The sequence below is a fragment of the Pinus tabuliformis genome, chromosome 6, assembly GCF_031772625.1.
Source record: "Pinus tabuliformis cultivar Carrire ecotype Pingquan chromosome 6, CPIR1, whole genome shotgun sequence".
NCBI lineage: Eukaryota > Viridiplantae > Streptophyta > Pinopsida > Pinales > Pinaceae > Pinus > Pinus tabuliformis.
In genome coordinates, this window is record NC_142292.1 from 1,260,576,353 (window position 1) to 1,260,597,651 (window position 21,299).

The following is a 21,299-nucleotide window of genomic DNA, read 5'->3' on the forward strand; positions in this document are numbered from 1 at the left end:
TCAATGATTTGTGAAAATATTATATTTCAAATTGAAAATTGCATAGCATTGATTTGTGGAAAATTTGTTATTGCAGTGCCTCGTTAGTATCCGGTTGATCTATTTGAACGTCTGTCGACCGTTGATACTGTTGAGAGGCTAGGGATTGATCGCCATTTCAAAGAGGAGATCAAAGACGCGTTGGATTATGCTTACAGGTATTATGTCTTTGGGCATTCTAAAGTACGAGTATCAGCTCATGGTAATTATTATTATATATGAAATTTTTTGAAAGTTGAAAGCTTCTGTGATGTACTGACTCATTATATTTAAATATTTTCACACGAAGTTTTCGAATAGAAAATGTGAGTCATCATCCGGATTGAAATTACTGTGCAGCCACTGGGACGAAATTAGAGGCATTGGAAGGGGTAGGGAGAATGTTGTCCGTGATATCGATGATACAGCGATGGGCCTTCGAATCTTGTGACTGCATGGATACAATGTATCCTCAGGTAAAATGTTGGTGTAGAGAGCTATTATATTTTGCTGAGAATTGTGCCAATGGCCTTGTTTTTTAATTCATTCAGGTTGTTGAACAATACAACCAACATTTTTTGCAGATGTTCTAAAAAAATTTAGAGATGAGAATGGAGAGTTCTTTTGCTTCTTGGGTCAATCACAGAGAGCATTACAGACATGTTAAATGTCAATCGTTGTTCACACGTTGCATTTCCGGGAGAAACGATCATGAAGGAAGCAAAACTCTGTACGGAAAGGTATCTGAAGCATGCTCTGGAGGATGTGGATGCCTTTGACAACTGGGCTATTAAAAAGAATCTTGGGGGAGAGGTAGGTACATAATATTGTTGGCTATTCTAATCATTCCAGATTTTGGAAATATTTCAAGGATTTGGTCAGAATATTGTTGGCTATTCTAATCATTCCAGATTTTGGAAACATTTCAAGGATTTGGTCAGTTCAAATTGTTGAATTCTCTTTTTTTGATTAAATTAGATTTAAAAAACCATTATTTCAATTTACAGTTTAATATATTAGATCGATCTTTCATAATTTTTTCTCCAGGTATTGTATTCACTCAAATATCCCTGGCATAGAAGTATGCCAAGGCTGGAGGCTAGAAGCTACATTGAAAATTATGGACCAAAGGATTTCTGGTTTGTCGGGAATTTCTGGTTATTCCAAACAAAATACAATGGAAAAATCTTTTGTTTCTACTGTTGAGAATTTTCTGATAAATTCCGAAACAACAAAAATATGAACAGAGAGTAACACTCTGTTTTCTGATAATTCAAAAACACAAGAACAGAGCATAAAATAATACTCTACTTTGCCTCGGGATCAAAAATTGTTCAAAATAATACTCTGTTTCAATACAACGAAAACAGAAAAAAATCGCTTTGCTGTAACTGGTGTTGCAGCAACGTTGTTCGTGGTGTTGCAGCAACGTAAATTTTTGACGTCAAGTATTTTTGAGTTACGGTGTAACAGCAACGGGCAAAAAGAAACTTCTATTTATAAAAATAAACTAAGTGCTAAAACTAAGTCTTCCTCACATAGAAGGATCTTCATAAAAGATTATGCTTAAGAGCATCTTCCTCTTGACAGAGGGATTACAACAGGAACGCTTCAGTTCCACAAAACAACTATCTCAGAAAATTTCAGCACTGTTGTGCAATACAAAAAAAAACTCTTTTGTTCTACACTGCTGTGTGTTACAAAAGGACTTTCAATCTATGTTTTTCTACACTGCTGTGTCTGCATTTTATAGTGCAGGAAAAGGTCTTCACCGCCTTAACTTGTTGATGAAGTTTCTATTGCTCATAATGAACAGATCTGATCTTTTGCTGTATTTTTTTGAGTCGGTGGTGATGAAATCTATGGCTGATAAATGCTGCTACGGCTCGAGAATGGTTCTTTTTCTGTTTCAGTCGTTCTGCTCATTAATACGGTTGTTGAGAAGTAATGGTGTAGCGCTGGATCTGATCTTCTTCTTTCTGAAACACAAAAATAATTAAAGAGTGAAAAGATAGTAATGGCGGTGACTTAAAAGATCGGGAAAAAATGTGGGGCGCCAGATCACGACAAATGAATAAAGTAGCTGCTGCTGTTCTGTTCACTGCAGTTGAAATTATAATTTCAACACTCCCCTTTAATTTCAACAGCTGGGTTATCAGTCATACCCAGAAGTTTCCTTAAAAACTCAAAACGTTTCCGATCCAATGGCTTTGTCAGAATATCCGCAACCTGTTCCTGAGTCCTGCAATGTTGTAAAATGATTTCTCCATTGTTCACCAATTCTCTGATGTAGTGAAACTTTGTGTCTATGTGTTTCGTTCTCTTGTGGAATACAGAATTCTTGGATAATGCAATAGCTGAGCTATTGTCACAAAAAATAACTGTTGTTGTTGCTCGCTCCTGGCATAGACTTCTCAACATTCTCCTCATCCAAACCGCTTGACATGCTGCTGCTGTAGCTGCCACATACTCTGCTTCTGCTGTAGACAATGCCACAATTGGCTGTTTCTTGGAAGCCCATGAAATGGCTCCTGAACCTATTTGAAAAATGTAACCTGATGTACTTTTCCAGTCATCTACACTTCCAGCCCAATCACTATCTGTGTATCCAACTAAATCTAAACATTCTAAAACAGTATAAAATATGCCATACCTTTTTGTACCTTTAACATATTTCAGAATTCTCTTTGCTGCCTGCCAATGTGTTTCTTTTGGCTTCTCCATGAATCTGGAAATTAAAATAACATCATACATTATGTCTGGCCTAGTTGCAGTCAAATACATGAGGCTGCCAACTATGCTCTTGTACATGCTAGGGTCAAAATCCTTGTTGCTGTCTTCTTTGCTGAGTTTTAATCCCATCACTGTGGGAGTGATTGTTGCCTTGCTGTCCTGCATGTTAAATCTGCTCAACACTTCATTTACATATTTTGCCTGTGAAATAAAAATTCCATTTTCATTTTGATCTACTTCTATTCCTAAGAAGTATCTCAGCAAACCCATGTCAGTCATCTCAAATTCTTCTTTCATGACTGATTTGAAATTTTCAATGAGGTAGTCATCATTACTTGTAAAAATCACATCATCAACATATAACAAAACAATTAAAATTTTACAGTCTTTTTCTTTGATGTAAACAATGGGTTCTCCCTCACACTTCTCAAATCCGTTTTCCAATAGATAGGAATCTATCCTACTGTACCATGCTCTTGGCGCTTGCTTCAGCCCATAAAGAGCTTTCTTCAATCTGCAGACTTTGTGCTCTTGGCCTTTCTTTTCATAGCCTAGAGGTTGCTCGATGTAAACCTCTTCCATTAATACTCCATTCAAGAATGTTGACTTCACGTCCATTTGGTAAACTTTCCATTTTTTTTGTGCTGCTATGGACAGCACTGCTCTTACTGTTTCCATTCTTGCAACCGGTGCGAAAGTCTCCTCATACTGCTGCTTGTATCCCTTGACAACAAGTCTTGCCTTATGCTTTTCTATCTTTCCTTCAGCATTACTCTTGGTCTTGTAGACCCATTTAACTCCAATGACTTCTTTAACTTTTGGTAGCTCAACTAAATCCCATGTCTTATTTCTTTCTATTGCATTCATCTCCTCATCCATAGCTTCTATCGATTTCTTATCTTTAATTACATCTTCGAAATGAACAGGGTCATCAACGTGACAATACAAAGCAAACAGGGAATTCATTCCTTCATCATAAATATCACTTAAATTTCTGAATTTCTTACCTCTTTCATTCGGTGTGCAAGTGCTTGTAGATGCACTTGAATTTCCTCCTTGTGGTGTGCTTGGAGAAGCACTCTCATTTCTCCTCAAGGGTGTCTCTTGTTGTTCTGTTGTTGGCGCTGTTGTTTGGGGATGTGTTTCATCCAACTCCTCATCATCATCATCATGAGACAAACAGTTTTTAACATTAACTGTTTTCTCTATGCTCCCATCCCAAGCTTCCTCTTCAATAAATTGAACATCTCTGCTCACAAAAAACTTCTTGGTGGATGGGATATATAACCTGTAAGCTTTGGATTCGTCATTGTATCCAATGAAAATACATTTCTCCCCTTTGCTGTCCAATTTCTTCCTTAGCTGATCTGGAATGTGTGCATAAGCCACACAACCAAAAACTTTCATGTGGGTGACTCCTTGCTTTCTCCTACTCCATGCTTCTTCTGGCACTTTGTTCATCACTGCTTTTGTAGGACATCTATTCAAAATATATACTGCACAGTGTACAGCTTCAGACCAATAATCATTTGGCAAATGCTTTGCCTTCAACATGCTCCTCGCCATATCCATGATTGTTCTGTTTTTCCTTTCAGCAACTCCATTTTGCTATGGGGTGTACCTTGCTGTAAATTGCGTATGAATTCCATTTTCTCTGCAAAAACGTAAAAATTATTTGGAGATATACTCACCTCCTCTGTCGGTTCTCAAAACCTTGATACGTAGCCCACTTTGATTTTCTACAAGTGCTTTGAAATTTTGAAATTTTTCAAACACTTCACTCTTATTCTTCAGAAAATAAACCCAAGTCTTTCTGGTAAAGTCATCAATAAATGTTAGAAAATATTGGGTACCTACAAGTGATGGAGCTTGCATCGGTCCACATAAATCTGAGTGGACAATTTCTAAGGGTGCTTTTGCCCTTATGCTTTTCCTAGTTGGAAAACTTTCTCTGTGTTGTTTTCCCAATATACAACCTTCACAAAGGCTGTCTGGCTTTTCTATCAATGGTAATCCTCTTACCATTCCTCTTCTACTCAACAAATTAAGACCTCCAAAGTTGAGATGTCCAAATCTCAAATGCCACAACCAATTTTCATCCTTTGGTACGCTTTGGAGAGCCTCTTGTGTCACTGCTGCAACTACTTCTTTATTTTTCAAATCTCCTTTTATTCTGAGAGGGAACATCCCGTTCCTTGTCATCTTCACTTCAGCAATACAACGTTTGCTGGGTAATCTGTCCATGATGGTGCATACATCATTCCTAAAGAAAACTTTGTAACCCTTCTGAACAAGCTGTCCAATACTCAAGAGATTACACTTCATTCCAGGAACATAATAGACATCTGCTATGGTTTTCTTTTCACCTTTCTTTGTAAATATTTTAACTTCTCCTTTTCCCATAACAGAAATTTTACTATCAGTCCCAAGTGTGACTTGTGATTGAACACTCTGATCTAAAACAGAAAACAGGGATATGTTTCCTGTCATATGGTTGCTGCAACCAGAATCTAAAAACCATATATCTTCACTGTTTGTTTCAGCCATATTACAAACTAACAACACATTATCTTGACTGATGTTTTCTCTAGTGATATTTGCACTAGATCTATTACTCATATCATGCTGCTTCTTCCTACATTCATTTGCATAGTGCCCATATTTTTTACAATAATAACATTGGACATTGGATTTTTCATACCTTTGTCCTTGAGCATGATGTTGTCCACTTTGTTGACTGCTGCCATGGCCTTGGTTCTGATTTGGATTTCTGCCTCTTCCTTGAACGTTTGCTGGACTGTTTCTTCCGCCTCTGTATTGGGTTCTGCCTCTTCCTCTCTTGTTTCCTCTTCCTTGACCTCTTCCTCTTCCAAATGACATCTAGGTCTTGAAGGCTTGCTCTAGAGATGAGTTTTCATTTCTACTCAACCTCTGCTCATGTGTTATCAGTGATGCATGAAGTTCATCAACTGAAAAATTTGAGAGATCCTTTGTCTCTTCTATGGTGGTGACAATCACATCAAACGTTGAGGGTAGGCACCTCAACAGTTTCTCCACAATCCTCCTTTCTTCAAGAATTTCTCCATGAGACCTTATCTATGTGACTAAATCAATTGCTTGTGTGAAGAATGAGTCAATATTGTCTGACTCCTTCATACGCAGGTTCTCAAAATCTTTCCTCAGCAACTGTAGTTTTGTTGTCTTCACTTTCTCCATGCCTTGATAGGCTGTCTTGAGAGTTTGCCATGCTTCTCTGGATGTCTTGGCTGCTGCTATCCTCGGAAACACACTCTCATGCACTACTTGATATAAAAGTACAAAGGCTTTTGAGTCCTTCTTCTTATTGCTCTTCAACAGCTCTTTCTCTGCCTGAGTTAATCCAATAAACTCTTCTTCATTTTCTGGTTCTTCAAATCCATATTCAACAAGTTCCCATAAATCTTGTGAGGCAAACAGGGCTCTCATGGTTATTGCCCAGTAGTCATAATTTTTCCCATTGAACTGTGGGAGTTGGGTATTAAACATACCCACGCTGGTGCTGACCATTCTTGCAATTCTTGACTGTAAAAAAAATCACTTAATTGTCTTCAACAGCTACACAAAAAACTAATCTGAAAAATACCTTGACAGCATTTTCGCTCTACTGGATAATTTGCTGCAGCAAGAAATCTTCTTTCAGCTTCTTTGATGTCTTCAAAGAGCCTGGACAAGCTCTGATACCATGTCAGGAATTTCTGGTTATTCCAAACAAAATACAATGGAAAAATCCTATGTTTCCACTATTGAGAATTTTCTGATAAATTCCGAAACAACAAAAATATAAATAGAGAGTAATACTCTGTTTTCTGATAATTCAAAAACACAAGAACAGAGCATAAAATAATACTCTACTTTGCCTCAGGATCAAAAATTGTTCAAAATAATACTCTGTTTCAATACAGCGAAAACAGAAAAATAATCGCTTTGTTGTAACTGGTGTTGCAGCAACGTTATTCGTGGTGTTGTGTTGTGGGGAAAAATGCCTATGCAGGACGATCCTATCCACCTAAGGTGTGACAGTGCCTTAGCAACAAACGAGTACAGCTATACTGGTTTCTTCCTTTATGAAATGTGAAAGAAGAGAGATCAATAGACTTACCGGTGTCTTCCGTTTGTCCCTCGATCCAGATCCTCTTCCCTTTGGGTGTTCACAGCTACTTGCCTCCTCGCTCGCCCAAGAGAACAGCTACTTGATTCCTGCGAGATCACAAGAGAACAGCTACTTGCGACAAGAGAAGAACACAACACAAAGGCAAATATACATATTCATAAATGATTCAGGATTAGAAACAAATCAAATACACTAATGCAATCATACATCAAGAAAACATCAGCATATAGGAGAAACCAAGATAGCTTTATTGATGAATAACAAGGTTCAGGAAGAGATACAACCCAGAGGGCTCCAATCCAGCATCTCCTTCCCAGCAAATGGAGTTCCTATCTTCAACCCCTTCAAAGCATTAAGCACCCAATAGTTCCAGTCTCAAACCAACAGCAATTCTTTGCAATAACAAAATTCCAGCCTCTAGATCTCATGGAGGAGAGATCCATATATAGATGTTTGGAGAGAGGATGAGTCAGCTTGAGATGTGACTAGTGTCCTCTCCCTCTGTCAGTTCTTGAGTCCACTTGGAGGTTCTTGCTTCCACTTGGAGATTTGTAACCTCTTACTCATCACCAGTCGAATTCCCTGAGGCAAGTGTCATTTTGGAAGCTTCCTGGGTTTTGACACCTTGAGAAATGAACCTGCCACTTGTCCATTCTCGTTCAGCGCAGATAGCCTTTGTTCCAGTTGACATTCAACGCAGGTAGCCAGTGGAGCCATTGACATTCAGCGCAGATAGCCAGTGGAGCAGTTGACATGATCCTGATTTGACTTGTTTTGAGCAGTTTTCAGGTGGAGAACTTTTGTGAATTGCTGTGGTTTGTTAGCCTTGTTCCTCTAGGGGTAAGAACAACATGTTTAGGGACTTTGGATCCCTTAGATTATGGACATTTCATGCTCCATGCTGTAAGGCACAAAAATATCTATAACAGTTGCCCCCTAAAGTATGAGGCTGTTTATCGGGCGAAATGCTTTATCAGGGGGATCCGAAGTTCATCCAATGCTGGGAGGAGACCTGTAATACAATACAATACAATACATTATTTTTCATACTGCTTTCATGATCTAGCCGAGGCGGGCATTCCCATGCTCAGCTTTATAAATTCATTTTTCTGTACATAGAACAGACAATCGTCTGATGATAGACTGATAATTTTGATGAAATTATCATCCTTTGAGTAGGATGATTATCTGCTGCCATGATGTACATGTCAATGTCTTTATCTTTCCTGAATATATATCGCAGCCCGGATGGATGAAACTAGATCCGGGGTCTTCAAACTCGTTCGATCTTCACTCTAAGTACAAGTCGATCCATGTGAGAATTGTTCTGAAGTCGAACATGGAAAGACATCGCTTGATTACTGGCCAATAATGTAAACCGTTAACAAGCGCGAGAGGAATCACCAATAATGATAATGACCCTCAAGGTACTGCAGTACAATTCACGTGGTGTGAATAAAAGACTTGGCGTCGAACACCACGCAAAATCTTTCGGTCGAAGGTCATTGATGTATACCTGTCGCCGGAAGTGAGAAACTTGCCATTGTGGCATGCAAGCTTCAAAGTACCGAAGGGGTTGTTCCTAGATCAACTTCTTGGATAATGAGCTGATGTCGACAAGAAGCGATCCGTCAAAGGAGGGCCTTAATGAATCCCACATCAGTGACACGGAACGGAGCTAATGATTTTAATCGAGGTGAAAACGATCTGTGACATATGATTCAGGGTGGCGGTCATGAAAGGATGAAGGATAATGTATGGCAGTGGATGGGACACGGTTGACTCTTTCTGAACGACATCTCTTGAACATATGGCGACACTGATGCGATGGATCGGTAGCATTACCCCAAATATGGATGGTATGGCGAGACCATGGTGATGTGACCGGTGAATGAAACAACCCAACCCGATTGTGGTACGGAGGAAAAGTGTCATGTTCAAGAGCGACTTGCTACCATCAAAGTTTTCTTTAGTTTCTCCCAATTTTTCCCCAGTCATTGTTGACCAGTACCTCTTTATTTTTGTCAAGCTTGAGGAGGATAACATATGCTTGTTCTATAACCTGCCCTTCGGGCAAGCCCATCGCTATGTTTTAATGAGCCTAGCAATAGTGAAACTCGTTCTCGTCTAAAGACAAGTTTGTCGCTATTTAATGATTTTAACGAGTCTAACGACAAGGATAACTCAGTTCTTGTCATTTTTAGAGAGTCTGAAAAGATATAAAGTCAACTCCAAAATTCCTTTTTCGTCATCTAATCCCTTAAGTCCGAAAAAGTATAAAACAATACAGAAGGGATGAGTTTTCGATAGTTTTAACGAGCCGAACAAAACAAACGCTCGATCTTTTTGTGCAATAATCCCTCAGGTCCAAAAAGATTAAAATCTAGAGGAGGGATAGCTCTTCCGGTCACTTTATCGAGCTGGAAGGCCAAGGACTCAGCAATCTTTTCATATTTTACGAGTCAATTGAAAAGAGCTTAAAGAAGACTCGTCTTTTGAGGAACGAGTGATAAACAGGGTTAGCAGCTAATTCCAGGTACAGGTTGGAATTCTCCAATCACGGCAGTGTCACAAGGATGGCTAGGTGAAATCACTCTTCGCAACTGTTCCTCAAAATGGGTAAACAATCATATGGAGGTGAACGATCGGCCAAATGAAAAGTGGAGGTGACAGGTGCAAACACGACCAAGGCTTTAATGGCTGATGGTATAACATTCACAGTGGTTATTTACCGGGACAGTTCATTTTTTAATGAGCTTAAACGCGGGTGGAAACATTTGCTCGATCTTATGTTTATTTTTTAATGAGCATGAACTATGTGCTAAAACCGCTCGGATCTTGCGTTTATTTTTTAACGAGCATGAACTTTGTGCTAAAACTGCTCGATAAGTTTGCATGCCCCCAGCATAATAATGCAAATCGAGGTGCATGCCCCCCAAGCTTCATTGCATTCAACTCGGTGGTTGGAATGAAAGTTTACCTTTGAGATTTGAAAAGGGGATTTGTTTCATTCTTTAATGAGGTTGACACAGTAAAAGAACTATCCTCATGACTCCTTGTTTCATTTTTTAACGAGGTTGACACGAGATAAGAACCGTCCTCGGATCTTGCATTTATTTTTTAACGAGCATGAACTTTGTGCTAAAATTGCTCGATTATACCAGTCATATGATAAGAGTGTCTCATCAAGATTTTATTTTTTATGGAGCTTCATCTCACTAAGCTTTGCTCCGCATCCTTTCTTTATGCAAGTTAGGAAACGGTTAACCCAAAAAACAGATAAATAATCGCTCTTTGCTTGCACTCCGAAAGGTTTGCATGCCCCCAAGTATAAAGTACGATTTCAAAGTTACCTCTACTTCAATTCGGTCGAAACTTTCGTTTCACTGGGAGAGGCTTACCTCTTTCAGGTTACCCAAAGATTGTCTCGTTAATCTTTCAAACAAAACACTTCTTCAGCAATGTCTACCGAAATAGACAAAGGTGAGTGACGCTCTTGTCAACTCACATAACTTTGACAAAAGAATCTTATTCTAGAATAACCCCTCTTCCTCTATGGACGGGGTACAGACTAGTCATATTCTCCCGCGGAAACCTACCCTATACCCAAAGTTTTCCTGCCGAAGCAGACCAAGACGCATGCCCCCTGGGTTCCAGTCATATCCTCCCGGATTACTCGCGCTCAACAGGAGGACGGACCGTGGGTTGAGACACTTCTTGCGTGAATAGACCATTTAGGGATGGTATATGACTATTTGCAATGCGTGATCCGGGAAACGAAAGTTGGTCCACGAGCTTGACCACTCTTCCTTCATGCGGAAAACACATTACTCTAAAGAGTGAGGAGACTATAGCTCCCATGCAATATATATAGTCTCGTCCAAGGAGTAGGTTATAATCCAAGGGTCCTTGAACGACCATCACGTTCATTTGAACGGTCTTCCCTTTCAATGTTATAGGCACATTGGGGAGGATCCCTAAAGGTCGACTGGTTCCTTTATCAAAGCCTGATAGATTTCTCATTTCAGGCAAAAGCGCTGGCGAACCAAGCGCTTTCCAAGCAATAGAGGAAAGGATACTCACAGATGCCCCCTCATCAATGATAGTGCCAGCCATTACCATTCTGTATATTTGAACGATAATTCTGAATGGTATGCTTGCTGGCAACCGGGGTCTGCCTAGTTGGCTCCAGTCAAAGGACACAACCAGGTTGCTTGGTGGTGGGACCAAATAAACGGCCGGATATCGCTCTGACGAACTTCCTTCCTGCGATAAAGGAATGGGGGCATTACCCCCTTGTTCATCAGAGTCAGCGCTGATGAAGAGAATTTGGACGGTGTCGTCTTTATTCTCCTCTGTGATGGTATCATTCGAAGATAGAGCCTCTGAAGGCAAAACCGGGTCAACTGACGTATCAACCTTTTGACTTTCGTCAGGCATGGATCCAGACGGTTCATCTTCAATGATAGGTGCTTCGGCTGACCACCTGAGCGGGCCAGCCGGATTCTCAACTAGTGAAGGACTTGGCAGGAGTTTTTGATATCCAGGAGGAAGTTGCGCTCGTAAAATCGGGCGATCTTCCAAAACTCTTTTCGCCTCGTCTAAGAAGGGACAACGGTGGATGGCGTGATCGCCTTCACACAGTTTAAAGGGAAATCTAGTTTTCCTTCTCTGTCCTGTGACTTCACTTTCACTAGTCGACGGTGAGCAGTCAACAATGCTATCAGAGGTTGATGCTATCGAATTGTGCAGACGGGGAGACCAGTCCCTGAGTATTCGAGGGATACAGGGACAATCTCTGTGGAAATGGTCTCCCTTGCATATGACACATGGCGATTTAGGCCTCGTCAGTGCTGTGTGTGGCTTTCTGTCAGACGACACTTGTTTGCCCCCAGTCGCCTTTGGCTCCTTCTTCTTCTTCTCTTTCTTCTTCTTTTCCTTCTTCTCCTTAGGAACTTGGTTTTTTGTTTTACCAGTTCCGTCAAGCGAAGAGGAAGGAGGAGAGGAAGAGTTAGATGAGGTAGAAGGCTGGTTGGCAACTCTGGTCTGGTCTAACTGTTGACTCGATTGTTCAGGAATGGTGGTGTTCTGAACGACATTGGTTGAAAAGAGCCAAACTGGCAGGCCAATTGTCAGTCCTGGAAGCGACAATGTGGCCATGTGGGGCGCACCAACATCTCCCCAAGAGGAGAAGGGACTAGGATTTCCGCCAAGGCGAATTCCTTGGTTGGTGTGCTCCATTTTTTCAACCTAAAGATCAACGCAGGAATAAAGGGTGATTGTTCCGTTTAAAATAAATTTTAACGACGCTTTAGACACAACTTGCTTTTTCAGTTTTAAAGAGTCGAGAAAAAGCTAAAGATGACTCTAGTCTCCTTCGATGTTTTAACGAGCCCGAAGTGACAAATGCTCGGATGGATTTTTTCTGTTATGGAGTCTGAAAAAGGCCAAAAGAAACTTCTCTAGAGTTCTAGGCAGAGGGTGTGCCAAACTTTTCGCAAAACCGCAGAATATTTTTTAAGGTACGGGCGGTCGATCTTCGTGAATGCTGTGTTCACTGCATTGCGATCAGTAGGCCGGCCGACACGGCTTCCTAAGGATAAAGGATATATGCCTATAGGGGTCTCCCAATATATACGCAACGGTACGTGGGAGCACAATCCGTACTAGCGCTATCGTCCCTCAGGAGGAATCACCCACCTTCCACGAGATCGATAGTCACTAGGCTTAACGACGCCGGAACACGTCTCTAGCCTAGACCTCTATGTTGTGCGTTATGTTACAAAGCGTTGTTAAGTTCATTCAATTTATTTTAGGTTGATCTTTTTAAAGTTTGCCTTTCAAGGTTCACCACGAGATGTATGATACAAATTCCTGAATGCAGTCTAAAGATGATAAGCAAGCTTTATATCTTTTCAACTTTGAAAATCCTAGCTACTAAGGGAAAAGAAAGACACCATCTTTTCTCAAAGAGAAATCAGCACACTCTAATGCACTTTTCCTAAATCCAACATGCAAACTATCAAATGCAAAATGCACAATGCAGGTGTTTGTTTTCCGCTTTCTTAGTATTGATGCCTACAAAGAAAGTTTTTTGTACAACTTTGAATTTGCTTTTAAATGATTAATACAAACAAGTTTACTTTTTCGAAATCAGAGAGGGTAGAAGAGATTACACTACTTAACGATTTTCGAAATAAAGACTTGTTTTGACACTTAAAAGAGACAAATTCAAACCAATAAGCAAAAGTAAATCTATAATCAATCTGCAAACAGCCAATGAACTCTCTTCTAAGATCACAATCAATCAGATCTGAATCAAAGGCTACAGGATGACTATTTTACTCATGCAAAGGAAAACTGTAAATGACGCCACAAACACATAAAAACACTCACAGTCTTTTTGTACAAAAGGAGGCGGAATGTAAGCAAAGAAAAGGGGTTTTCAGACTGGTACCTATGCTGGTTAAAGGCTGCAAAAACAGAGATCAAAACAGGGCAACAGAAAGCAGAGAACCCCAGCTGCACAAGGCCAAACTGGTTCAGCGCAACCTCAACACTGAGGATTTGACATTCAACGCAGGTAACCTTCACGGGACCTGCGTTGAAATGCAGACTGCCTTCACAGCAATTGCGCTGAAGGAGAAACTCTCGTTTCTCCTGGGTTCTGGGTCACAAATTGCTCAAAAATCAACAGTTTCAGGCCAAATCAGAAACACAAGCAAGGTATAACTAAAGGGATGCTTTCAAAGCTACTAAGATCTATCGCAAGGATCATCAAATCATTTGTGAATCCATTGTTCAGATCATAGACAAGTCCAACAACTGGATCAAAGTAGCAACTTTCTACTTTGCATCCGGGAAAGATGCAGTTCGACTGTTGCTGTCAAGTCTATGATGCAAACAATGATAGAAACACAAATAAAATGACTACACAAATCTCCCCAGTGGATTCGCCAATTTGTTGTGGGGAAAAATGCCTATGCAGGACGATCCTATCCACCTAAGGTGTGACAGTGCCTTAGCAACAAACGAGTACAACTATATTGGTTTCTTCCTTTATGAAATGTGAAAGAAGAGAGATCAATAGACTTACCGGTGTCTTCTGTTTGTCCCTCGATCCAGATCCTCTTCCCTTTGGGTGTTCACAGCTACTTGCCTCCTCGCTCCCCAAGAGAACAGCTACTTGATTCCTGCGAGATCACAAGAGAACAGCTACTTGCGACAAGAGAAGAACACAACACAAATGCAAATATACATATTCATAAATGATTCAGGATTAGAAACAAATCAAATACACTAATGCAATCATACATCAAGAAAACATCAGCATATAGGAGAAACCAAGATAGCTTTATTGATGAATAACAAGGTTCAGGAAGAGATACAACCCAGAGGGATCCAATCCAGCATCTCCTTCCCAGCAAATGGAGTTCCTATCTTCAGCCCCTTCAAAGCATTAAGCACCCAATAGTTCCAGTCTCAAACCAACAACAATTCTTTGCAATAACAAAATTCCAGCCTCTAGATCTCATGGAGGAGAGATCCATATATAGATGTTTGGAGAGAGGATGAGTCAGCTTGAGATGTGACTAGTGTCCTCTCCCTCTGTCAGTTCTTGAGTCCACTTGGAGGTTCTTGCTTCCACTTGGAGATTTGGAACCTCTTACTCATCACAAGTCGAATTCCCTGAGGCAAGTGTCATTTTGGAAGCTTCCTGGGTTTTGACACCTTGAAAAATGAACCTGCCACTTGTCCATTCTCGTTTAGTGCAGGTAGCCTTTGTTCCAGTTGACATTCAACGCAGGTAGCCAGTGGAGCCATTGACATTCAGCGCAGATAGCCAATGGAGCAGTTGACATGATCCTGATTTGACTTGTTTCGAGCAGTTTTCAGGTGGAGAACTTTTGTGAATTGTTGTGGTTTGTTAGCCTTGTTCCTCTAGGGGTAAGAACAACATGTTTAGGGACTTTGGATCCCTTAGATTATGGACATTTCATGCTCAATGCTGTAAGGCACAAAAATGTCTATAACATGTTGCAGCAACGTAAATTTTTTACGTCAAGTATTTTTGAGTTACGGTGTAACAGCAATGGGCAAAAAGAAACTTCTATTTATAAAAATAAACTAAGTGCTAAAACTAAGTCTTCCTCACATAGAGGGATCTTCATAAAAGATTATGCTTAAGAGCATCTTCCTCTTGACAGAGGGATTACAACAGGAACGCTTCAGTTCCACAAAACAACTATCTCAGAAAATTTCAGCACTGCTTTGCAATACAAAAAAAAACTCTCTTGTTCTACACTGCTGTGTGTTACAAAAGGACTTTCAATCTATGTTTTTCTACACTAATTTTATAGTGCGGGAAAGGGTCTTCACCGCCTTAACTTGCTGATGAAGTTTCTGCTGCTCATAATGAACAGATCTGATCTTTTGCTGTATTTTTTTGAGTCGGTGGTGATGAAATCTATGGCTGATAAATGCTGCTACGGCTTGAGAATGGTTCTTTTTCTATTTCAGCCGTTTTGCTCATTAATACGGTTGTTGAAAAGTAATGGTGTAGCGCTGGATCTGATCTTCTTCTTTCTGAAACACAAAAATAATTAAAGAGTGAAAAGATAGTAATGGCGGTGACTTAAAAGATCGGGAAAAAATGTGGGGCGTCGGATCACGACAAATGAATAAAGTAGCTGCTGTTGTTCTGTTCACTGCAGTTGAAATTATAATTTCAACATGGGTTGGGAAAATTTTGTATATGTAAGATTCATAAAATCACTCTGTAAATTTAACTTTCAAGATCGTATGATTGAGTTTTTCTGTTTTTCCAATTAGTATTATGGAAAAGAATAAAGATACTGTGTCAACTCCTTTATGTAACCGAAAAAAAAAAACGGTAAGAAATAAATTATTAAACAACAGCAATGTCTTAAAATAGTTTTCATCTCTATAAAACCTGCATTAAATTTACTTCCGTCTGTAACTCCCGCTTCCAGGATGCCAAATGTTTTCAACAAAAAATATCTGAAATTAGCAAAATTGGATTTCAATCGACTGCAAGCTTTACACAGACAAGAGCTTCAGGATATTCGGAGGTGTTGCTTACCCTACATTTACATTTCATTGATATGAAATCTATCTTCCTTACCGAAAGCTAACAATATATTTTGCACCGTTCAAAGGTGGTGGAATTCATCGGGTTTCTCAGAGCTCGGCTTCACTCATCGGGAACGCGTGGCCGAAATATATTTCTCATCAGCGTCCTTTTTGTTTGAGCCAGAGTTTGCGACCTGCAGAGCCGTTTACACAAAAACTGCTATTTTCACCGTCATATTAGATGATCTTTATGACGGGCATGGAACTTTAGACAATCTCAACCTGTTTACAGAATCTATGAAAAGGTAAATTTTTCGTTGATTCGAACTAACTTTTTTATTCCTATTTTTTTCGACGAAAGAGTCTGGAACAGTTTTCAGGCATACATATTCCTGTTCTAGATTTGAAAATATCTAATTCTGATTTTTGGTGACAGTCAAATTCTAACATATTTATCTAGTTCTGATCTCTCCTAACAGTTAGATTCCAAGATATTTTCCAGACCTGCAATCCATTACACAAGGATAGCCCTTTACAGTCTAAGCAGTTTTTTTTTTTTTTAAATTAAAAAAGGTTATGTATTAAAAATAAAACATATAGTACATATGTCATGTTTCTTGATTACAGATTGTTTCTTCAGCATACATTACCTCCAAAAAGACAGTGAGGTCTCTTTCCTGCTAACCTTAACTTCTAGTTCTATAATCCTAACCTCTTTAGTTCACTATCCAACATACTTAGTCCAAATATCTTTTATGATAAAAAGAAAACTTAAAAAAAAAACTTTTTGTCCTTCATTCCCCTGCATTGACTTCTAACTCTTTGAGAAGTTGATACTTCCAACATTTATTTTAATCTTTCCCAATGCCCCTTTTGGAAAGGAAATCTGCAGTCCAGTTTTGTTCTCTATGTATGTGATCAATGTTGATGAGTTGGTATGTGCTCACCATAGTCTTGATGGGCTTCATCCAATTATTCAAGATTTGAGAGTTTGAAATAATTCAAACCCTAAACCCAGTAGATAATGCCTTTTGCATCCCTATAGACCTGTAGGTTCTCCAATCCCAACCATTCCCTTGCTATCAACACTCCCCATAGCACCACTATCTCTACCCCTGTCCTCCTTCCCACCAAAAACAATAGGGTTTTCCCCACTCAATGACTATGGAAACCCCACTATGTAAACCCCACATCCACATTTCCTCCCACTGCAAGCACCATTGAAGAATCCCAGTGGGAGTGTATGCCATATGTTTTTCCAGATGATTCTTCTTTGCTTGCTTGCAATTTGAGCTGGTCCTATCTCCAAGAAATAGGTGTAACTATCAGATTCTCAAATATGAGTGCATTCTTGCTCCTCCAAATGATCCATATGAGATATAGAGGGAGAAAACAAAATTTGTCATGAGTTTTAATCCACTTCCATATGTAACTTCTTAATGTAGTGAATTGATCCATCTGCATGATGCCAAAGGAGTCCATTATCCATTCCCAAACAACCATAGCAGAAATAAATGTGCATTATCCTCACTACTTACCTAACAGAGTAGGTATATCCCCCACCCTACAAATCCAATGTTGAGTAAGTTATTCCATGTCAGTTCTCTGTCATTTATAGCCACCTAGCTGGAACACTTGATTTTGTTGGGGTTATCCCCTTTCCAAATTTTCTAAATCAAGAGTCCCCCTTCTATCCCAATGCCTCCCTAGGGATGTAGCTGTATATCTCTTTTACGGAAGGATGCCCCTTTTTCAAGCCCCGCTCACCCCCGCCTTGACATTTGGTCCCTCTTATCATTTAGTGAGATGCCTTGTTTCTCAGGTTGGTGATATAATCTTCCCATTCCCTCCCCTTAGGTAGTTGAATGTCCCTAGCACTTTTCTATGATGGGCCATTTATGCACAATGCATCAAACTTATAGATATGATTTAGAAAGGTGAGCCCTCTATTATACAGGAGATTAAGAATTCCATATGATAGAGTGTGATTCCCTCCCATACCTAGCTTTACATAATTTCAATTAGTTTGATTATTAAGTACATATTTACTTCATTGGCTTTCTTTTCAGATGGGATCTATCACTGGAAGATCAAATGACAAAGGACATGAAAACATGTTTCAAGGGTTTGTACGATATGTTTAACGAAATTGCTGAAGAAGGACGCAAGAGGCAAGGGGGTGACGTGCTAAGCTACATTCAAAAAGTTGTATGTATTAAGTCTCTTATCATTTTCTAGTTATGTAGTTTTTTTATTGATTATAGATTCATGATTCACTCATATGGTATATGGCAGTGGGAGGTCCAGCTAGCAGCTTATACTAAAGAAGCAGAATGGTCTGTAGCTAGATACGTGCCATCCTATGATGAATATATTGAAAATGCAAGTGTGTCAGCAGGTGCCAGAACAATGGTTCTTATCAGTGCTCTTTTCACTGGGGAGGTTCTTACAGATGATGTACTCTCTAAATTTGGTTCTTATCAGTGCTCTTTTCACTGGGGAGGTTATTACAGATGATGTACTCTCTAAATTTGGTCGAGAATCCAGATTTCTATACCTCTTGGACTTGACAGTGCCTCTAGCTAGCGACAACAAAACTTATCAGGTGTTTATTTTTCATATTCAACAATTTATATATTAAATACTATGTGATAGACCATATAATTTTGATTAAATTTTATTTTGTTAAATTTTATTTTGTTAATCTTGATGAATCTCATTAATTTTGATTAATTATAATTAATGAATCCACCTCTCTCAAATCTGTTGTGTTAAAGTTGTAATTAACACAAGAGCATTCACTAATGTAATTGATATACAAATTGATTAATATAAATATGAAATTTTAAATAAACTTATTTCAACTACATTAATAAATATAATGAAATCTTTTTATTTATATCAGACACCATACTATATAAACAATAAAATCCTCATCATTGACTTTTGTTTTTATCTTATTCCTCCCATAAAAATAATGCGTTTTCAATTGACTGGATGAAAAACAGTATTTACTGCAAATAATGTGTGTTTAATATATAATTGTAAAAATAGTAAAGGAAACCATTAAATTAACTTATTGCAAATGATTTTATTACTCATTAAATTAATTTAATGCGTGTATATTTAACATATATTAAACATAAGGCCATTCATATCCTTTAATTGCTACTAATGTTTAAATGTTTCTTATACTGAAATCCGTACTGTTAAATATAAATGCAGGCTGAGAGAAATCAAGGGGAGTTGGCTTCTGAGATATCTGAAGAAGAAGCTCTGAAACATGTGCATAGTGTTATGGATAACGCCCTTGATGAATTGAATAAGGAGTTTGTGAACAACAGAGATGTAATACCTGACAGTTGCAGGAGACTAGTTTTTGATTCGGCGAGAGTAGCCCAGTTGTTTTACATGGATGGAGACGGTTTGACACTTCCAAATAATATGGAAATTAAGGAGCAGGTCAAAAACTGCCTCTTCCATCCGGTGGCCTAGATTCAATACTTTAGTTGAAGGAATATAAGCTTGACATAGAAGCTGTTAGACAAGGGTATTTGCCCCAGAGTTGTCTGGTTGGTTTACTACTCGCCGCTGTCCTAGTGAGACATTGTCATCAAACTGATGCACTTCGAATTTTGTGGCATCCAACTATCTTTAGAAAATATATGATATATTTGGAAAAAGTTATTTCTAAAGTCACTTTTTTTTGGGTGTTAAATCTTATAATTTTTCAGCTTTCCAAATTTGGATTTTGATGGATTATTATGGCATATTAAAAAGTACAAAACTAAATTATAAAGAAAGATTCCAGGTAAATAATGGATTATTATTACATATTAAAAAACTACAAAACTAAAATATAAAGAAAGATTTCAGGTAAATGGAGATGGTATGTTTTAGATGGCATTTAAACATAATTAAAAAAATAATAAAATAACAATAACAATATTAATTATTATTTTTCATAAAAGATTTGCAAGTATTATATATGATATTATTGTTAATTTCATATATTTTTAAAATAATAAAAAAGTATTTTCAAAATAAATCTTTCTTTCCCAAAGAAAAAACATAATTTCTATTAATAAAAATAAAAATTATATTCTAATATGTGAATATGTAATCTTAAACTAAGAAATATCTTATACAAAAATCAATATACAAAACACCCAAGTTTATAGGAAAACCTCATAAAAATGCACACAAAAATATCTTGTGATAAATAGCTATTTCATACAAATATCCGTCAAACAACACCCAACAAAATAACATGTCAGAAATCCCAACAAAAATCAAAGTAGCCCAAAAAAAAAAAAAAAAAAAACTAAAAAAAAAACTAACCACCTAAATAACCCTAATAAAAAACACAAATAAATTACAACAAACCCTAGCCATACAACAAAGTCCATGGAAACCCCCTCTACCCCACTCCTTCAACTCTCTTCACATTATCAAATGAAGCAGCAAGATGGGTGCCGCCGGAGGAACAATGGACTCCAAAGGAGAAAATAAAAATTTTAAATTCAAATATATTTTTAAATTTTTATTTTTCTAAATACTAATATATTAAATTTTAATGTTTTTAAAAATAAAAATAAATTAATCTTTTTAATGTTTTTAATACTAATATATTATTCAAATTTAAATTTTATTATATAACATATATTTACCATTTAATACGAGAAATAAGGTTTAGCATATATATAGATTTAAAATTTATATATTTAATATTTAAAACATTAAAGTATCTTAATTTTTTTTTTATTTAAATTAAAAAGTTATATATAGATATTTTTTTAATTAGATTGTTCACCCGAAATGTTTTTCACACAGTTTTGACTATAAAATTTCTCTGATTATGAAGAATTGTGGAAATATACACTTACAAAATATACATTATTATTCACATTTAAGATTTATTTTGCAACATATATTTACCATTGACATCAACTTTTGAGGTTTATGATATAAAATTATAATGTTACATCTTAAGACTTTTGTGATCCCATAATGATAATGATGCTAATCTTTACTGTGTGATATTATAACACACACTTACCATATGTTATTAGTTCTCAATCTTATATGCAATGACATGAATCAATTGTTAATTAAATGAGCATTGGAGTAATCGATGAATTTGACATTCTCTATATACCATCATTGTATATTGTTTTTAATGGGAGTAAAGTCGACAGTACTGCACTAATTGAATGTTGTTCGCGTGGTTAATATCACGACATGCAACACAAGAAGGCTCTAGTAGCTTAGGACACCTGGCTTGGTTTGCTCCCTCCAATCTAAG

At 37.9% G+C, this 21,299-nt stretch overlaps 1 protein-coding gene and 1 pseudogene across 1 annotated transcript; both read left to right on the plus strand.

Annotated features, from left to right (window-relative positions):
* Positions 1–21,299, plus strand: part of LOC149263243 (bifunctional levopimaradiene synthase, chloroplastic-like) — a 69,503-nt pseudogene that overhangs the window by 2,198 nt on the left and 46,006 nt on the right.
* On the plus strand, positions 1,066–19,571 carry LOC149263244 (bifunctional levopimaradiene synthase, chloroplastic-like). The gene is made up of 8 exons (XM_089387453.1): positions 1,066–1,154; positions 15,635–15,658; positions 15,895–15,993; positions 16,081–16,299; positions 18,064–18,202; positions 18,290–18,436; positions 18,498–18,599; positions 19,220–19,571. The coding sequence occupies exons 1-8, from the start codon at positions 1,102–1,104 to the stop codon at positions 19,487–19,489; spliced, it is 1,053 nt and encodes a 350-aa protein (XP_089243579.1). The 5' UTR covers positions 1,066–1,101; the 3' UTR covers positions 19,490–19,571.